At 49.5% G+C, this 6,267-nt stretch overlaps 1 protein-coding gene across 1 annotated transcript; it reads left to right on the top strand.

Annotated features, from left to right (window-relative positions):
• The first annotated feature begins 3,720 nt into the window (after positions 1-3,720).
• LOC121053458 lies at positions 3,721-5,003 on the top strand. Its single transcript, XM_040520388.1, has 4 exons — positions 3,721-3,764; positions 3,920-4,222; positions 4,500-4,881; positions 4,995-5,003. The coding sequence occupies exons 1-4, from the start codon at positions 3,721-3,723 to the stop codon at positions 5,001-5,003; spliced, it is 738 nt and encodes a 245-aa protein (XP_040376322.1).
• The last annotated feature ends 1,264 nt before the right edge of the window (positions 5,004-6,267 follow it).

The raw sequence follows: 6,267 nt of genomic DNA, 5'->3' as shown, positions 1-6,267 counted from the left end.
TTAAAAACAAACAAAAACAATTATCTATCGAAATGCAGCGGAAAAAGAAAAACAAGACTAGACCATCTAATCTTCAGCTTCAGCTGGCGATGATGGCTTCACACCACAGGCATTCTCGACGGCGGACTGAACCTCACTTCAACCTCTGGAACAACCTTTTTCCGACTTCTGACTCAGGCTCTGGCACTTGCTCTGGTGGGGGGAAAAATTAAGCAAGACTGAATATAAACCACCGTACTCAACAAGTAATACCTAAGAGAGGAGAATAATGAATGCAATAGGGTATCAAAAATAGGCTAAGGTTAAATTGCTCAAAACTGCGGTAATTTAGCAAAACAGTAGATAAAATAAACTGAAATAAAATAAAGTAACATTTAAAATAATCATCCATTGTCCAACGTTACACCACATTGCAATAGGCCCAAACCACTGTCCAGCGTTACACCACACTGCAACAGGGTCAACCCTCTGTCCAACGTTAAACCACGTTGCGACAGACTCAAATCACTGCCAATGTTACACCACATTGCGCAGGGTCAAACCAGTTCCAAGATTAATCAAGTTATTAAAGTGGTTCAACTAATCCCAGTGAATCTGTCAGTTCGCCCGATAACCGCGGGCACGGCTATTCGAATAGTTTTACTCTACAGAGGTGTACAACTCTACCCACAAGACATGGCTCCCAAGCATGTTACCATGCCCCAACGTATCACCACGATACCTCAGTATGGAAACCATGATAAGACCTTTCACCTAATCCTCCCTAGACAATCGCACCGCACTTCAGGTTTCACCCCCTCCTTTACACCAAGTCGGGCAGTCCCTTCTTGTGCCTTGGTGAATCCGGAAACAGCAGAGGCTTTCGTTACACCACGATTACCCATCCATACTTCATCACGTTCACCCTTGCCTTGGCACGTCGAATAGGGACAAGCTAGATTACAAGTCTCACCGTTGCCCATTCTGGCTTATGGTTAGTACGTGTAAGACTTCCAGGGTTTCCTGAGAACCAGTCCTTAACTGCCATGGGCACGACTCTCAAAACCATGCACCCATAGCCCACCATAAGCAATATTTTAGTTATTATTAATCCACATCGGGAGATTAATAATGATTACAACCATTAAAAATCTATCAAAGTGTAACAGTAATTAAATGATAATTGGTGAGCTAGTTGAACTAAGCATGGATAAGCATTGAATAACCCTAATTCTAGTCAAATTAACCCTGGGATGACAATAATAATGAGTGGGAATCAACGGATATATAAAGGTAAATGCCGATAGATAAATAAAATAAATAGATTTGCATAAACCAATGCACGTTTGAATGTAAAGCGGGGAATTTTATAATCTTGGGATCAATATGATCAAAGAAGGGTGCCACTTGCCTTGCTTAGACCCACGAGGAACTTCGGCGACAACTTCGGGAACGAACGGCGCTGCGACGGGGTCAAAACCTACGACAAACAAGGCAAAATAAGCAAAACAGGCTATAAAACTACTGAAACAGAGAAAGAAACTATTTTTAATGGATTCTTGGTATTTTTCTGGATTTAATGAAATTTGAGTGGACCTAAACGGAGACTAGATGAATTAGCCATGAATTTTAGAAGTTTAGCTATGTTTTTAAACTAAACAGGAAACCTTAATAACTTATTGCGCAATTAATTGGAGGAGCTGACGTCAGCAAGGAGAGAGAGGGAATGCTGACGGACGGGACCCACTGGTCAGTGGCACGATAGAGGGGAAGGGAGTATGACACGTGGGCCCGGGTAGGAGAGGAGAGAGAGAAGGGAGGGGGTGGCTGACCAAAGGGGCCCACTTGGCGGTAAGAGGAAAACAGAGAGGGGGAAAGAGGGAGCTCTGCTTCGGCCAAACAGGGGGTGGCCGAGCGACGGGTGGTGGCGGACGGCGATGGTGAACGTCCGGCGATGGCCGGCGACGAGCGACAGCACCGGAGATTGGGGCTAAGCGCACATGCGAGCACGGCGGCGCGAGAGCAGCGGCCGGGGCGAGGTGGCGCGCGGGGAGCGAGCCTGGGAGAAGAGAGGGGGAGCGAGGAGGGAGGCAGCGGTCGACGGCGGGGTGACCACGGAGAAGAGCGGCGGCGATGCGGAGCGGCGTCGGTGGCGTGAGGGAGAGGAGAGGACGTGGAAGAGAAAGGGACGTCGACGACGATACCCGGGAAGCGTGGGGACGGCATGCGGCGCACGGAGGGCGGCGACCGACGGGCGGTGCAGAGGGGAGGACATCGGCCGATGGCGCGGGGCGGAGACGGCGACGACTCGGCGAACACGGGGGCACCCTAGCAACGGCGGGGTCTCGTCGGCGATGGTGAGGCGAGGGAGACGGCGTCGGGACGGACGGTGGCGACAGCCAGACCGCGCGAGGGCACGGCGGCAGCACCGGCTCGGCGTCCACGGGCGGAGAGGAAAAGAGAGGGAGAGGGAGGACGACGACGTCTTACTGGCGGCAGGGACGGCGGCGGCAAGTCGGCGTGGAGGAGGCGGAGGCGGAGGCGGCGACGGGGTTGCACGGCTCGGAGCGGCGACAAGCGGCGAGATCGGGTGGCGGTGTCAAGCACCGGCCTGTGGCCACACAAGGCGAGGAAGGGGAGAGCCGACGAGAGGGTATTGCCCGATGGCGGCGGTGACGGCACACGGCGAGCGCTGGCATGCTCGTGCGCGAGCGGCGGCAGCAGAGCAAAGAAGAGGCGGCGACGGTGCCACGGCGATGACGGCGACTGACGACATGGGGAAGGGGCGTCGCGACGCGACCGAGAGGGAGGGGAGCGGCGTGGCGCGGCGGCGAGGACGACCATCAACGCAGACACGCCCAGGCACGGCCGGCGGCGGCTCGAGGCGGCGTCGCGGAGGGTGGCAACAAGTCGGCGTCGATGAGGCAGAGGGGGTGACGTGGGTGGGCGGCGGCACACAGCAACTGACGGCGAGATCGATCGGTGGCAAGGCGACGGTGGCGCGGCGGCGCTTGCGGAAAGAAGCGGCGGCGGCGCGCAAGGAGAGAGGGGTTTATAGTTGCGCGGCACTGGCTAGGGTGGGGATGGTTAGAGCGGCGGCGCGTGGATCACGGCCGGCGGTTAGAGACCGCATCGCGCACGCCGGCGCGGCGGAGTTGGAGTCAGCGGCGGCTTCGGCGCGGGAAAGGGGACGGTTAGGAATGGCAATGGTTATCCATCAAAGGATTCCCCGCGGGGAATTCTCCTATTAGGAGGCGGGGATGGTATAAATTTAGCCTCCATGGAGGATTAAATGGAGACAAAAGAGTCCCCGTCGGGTCTGGCGGGTTCGGGTATGGTTAACCGTTCCCCATACCCGCTACCCGTGGAGACCTGGAAATATATATGTGCACATGGCCTGGCCCATATGGCCCATAAAATTGAGGCCAAGTATATAAGGAAAAATGAAACCCTAGCCACCCATCCACAGATCCGCTCATCCCTCTCTGTCTCTCTCTCTCCAGTCGCCACTCGGTACTCAGTAGCCGCCGCCGCCGGCCCTAGACGCCGACTCGCCGAGTTGCCGCGCCGAGGGCCCCTAGACGCCGAGCCGCCGTCGGCTGGAGGCCGAGTCGCCGGCCCCCGGACTCCGAGTCGCCGGCCCCCGGACTCCGAGTCGCTGCCGCCGACGGCTCCCGAACGCCGAGTCGTCGCTGCCGCCAACCCCCGGGCGCCGAGTCGCTGCCGCCGTGACAATTGACGATGGCTTCACCTTCGCAGCCGCTAAGCTCCGACGACGATGCAAGGTGAGCACATCTAGCACTCGTACTCCTAAGTCCGAAATCAGCAGCGCTGCCTAGATTGTGTGCCTATAGTACTATGTCCCCGTCCACTAAATTTGTCCTGCATGGCTGCCTCATCTCATTGAGTCACTAACTCACATTTGGCGATCCACAATAAGGGACGCCAATGCGGAGTTGGACCAGCCATCGCATGCTATAAGCGCTGCAGCCACACCCGTTGTCGTGCCTGTTGCTGGATCTACCATTGCTAATGTGGGCAGATCTGGTTACTCCGGCTCTGGCGCAAAGGCTTGCAGTCGTCCACCTAAACCACCTATAAAAAGGATCGCCACAAGGCCAAAAAGCCGTCTTGCGATTGCAGGAGCTCCTTCTGCTTTGACTAAGGCAATAGCTCTTTCTGCTCCAAGAACTCCAGAAGCATCAACCTCCGTCGACGGACTGCGCTTATTCAAATCCATGGGGTTCGATTCACGCAAACCCTTTATATTTTTTTAGCTCCATTTTCATAATTCTAAGCTCCTAACAATTTAGAATGTGTAAATTGGATTCCATTTATTATTTTACGCCTTGCTTGATTTTTTTAGATGTTGCCTGATAAGGTGTTTGGAGTATATGTTGCAAATTTATTAATTTATGTGTATCAAGTTTTCGTATGATTCATAATAGAGATTTTTCAATTCAAGTATTCAGATTTTGGTTGAAAGATATATTCATCTATATTTATCTGTCAATTGTCAGATTTACCACAAATTCCACAGCTGGTACTGGTTGTGGGAGTAGCAGCCAGCAAGAATCACAGTCACTTCCACCACAAACAGAGTCTGTTAATGATTCTGAGCCAATACAAATTGAGGATGATGAGCCGGAAGATGAAGCCGAGAATTTTGGCACAAAGAGAAAGCTTACTTCTGTTGTTTGGAAGGATTTCAAGAGGGTCAAAGTTTGTGGTGATGTAAAGGCTGAGTGCCTTCACTGCCACAAGCGACTTGGAGGGAAGAGCACCAATGGGACTTCTCATCTACATGATCATTTAAAAATTTGCACATTGAGAAAGATCAAGATGGGACCTAAGACTCTTGCACAATCTTCGTTGAGATTCAATTCCATCAAAGGAGGGAAAGTATCTGTGGATACATACACATTTGATCCAGCTGTGGCTAGGAGAGAGCTTGCTGCCATGATTATATTACATGAGTATCCTTTATCTATTGTTGATCATATTGGCTTCAAAAGATTTGTTAGTGCACTTCAGCCATTATTTAAGATGGTGACTCGAAACACTATTAGGTAATTTCAGTTCATCTATTATATTTTTGGTTTTGCACTTCTGCAGTTTGATTAATTGATGAGTCTATTGTTTAATTTCTGAATTTAGGAAGGATATTATGGATACATATACGGAAGAAAAGAAAAGGGCACTAGCGTATATGGTTGGAGCTAAGTCTAGAGTGGGTATTACCACAGATTTGTGGACCTCTAATAATCAAAGAAGAGGTTATATGGCTATCACAGCCCATTTCATTGATGATTCATGGACACTTCAAAGCATTATCATGAGGTACATGATTCACAAATGAGAATCTACTTGTTATCATCTTAAATTTGCACATTTTAATCTTGCTGCAATATTTCATTTGTAGATTCATATATGTGCCTGCTCCACACACAGCTGAAGTTATTTGTGAACATCTTTATGAAGCATTGGTGGAATGGAATCTTGATGAGAAGATATCAACTTTAACTCTTGATAACTGCACCACAAATGATAAGGTTATTTCTGAACTCATCAAAAAGATTGGCAAACATAAACTCATGCTAGAGGGGAAACTATTGCATATGGGTTGTGCTGCCCATATTCTTAACTTGATTGTGAGGGATGGTTTAGATGTGATTAAAGATTCAATTGCAAAGGTTCGAGAAAGTGTTGCCTTTTGGACAGCCACACCTAAAAGAGTAGAAAAATTTGAGGAAATTGCAAAGCACGTAAAAGTTAAAATGGATCACAAGTTAGGCCTTGATTGCAAAACTAGGTGGAATTCCACCTATAGGATGCTAAGTATTGCTTTACCTTGTGCACGTGTTTTTAACCGTGCAACACGGGTTGAGAAGCTATATGATTGTGCTCCTAGTGAAGAAGAGTGGGCTTTTGCTAGTGAGGTACTTGATAGGCTCAAGTTGTTTAATGACATCACTGCAATATTTTCTGGAACAAATTATGTGACTTCCAATATTCAGCTACTTAAAATCTGTGAGGCTAAAGAGCAAATTAGGAAGTGGGCTGTTTGTGGTGATTCTACCATAGAGGAAATGTCAGTTGAAATGATTGTGAAGTTTGATAAGTATTGGAAAGATATTCAAGGGCCAATGGGCTTGGCCACCATTCTTGATCCTAGGTTTAAGACTGACTACCTCCTTGGGTTCATTGAGACCATCACTGGTGAGTCAAGTGAATAGTGTGCAACAAAAGTTGCTGAGGTGAAAGACACTCTGTATGATTTGATGAAGG

Source organism: Oryza brachyantha, chromosome 2 (assembly GCF_000231095.2).
Source record: "Oryza brachyantha chromosome 2, ObraRS2, whole genome shotgun sequence".
NCBI lineage: Eukaryota > Viridiplantae > Streptophyta > Magnoliopsida > Poales > Poaceae > Oryza > Oryza brachyantha.
The sequence above is the reverse complement of the archived record's forward strand: the minus strand, read 5'-3'. Positions and strand labels throughout refer to the sequence as shown.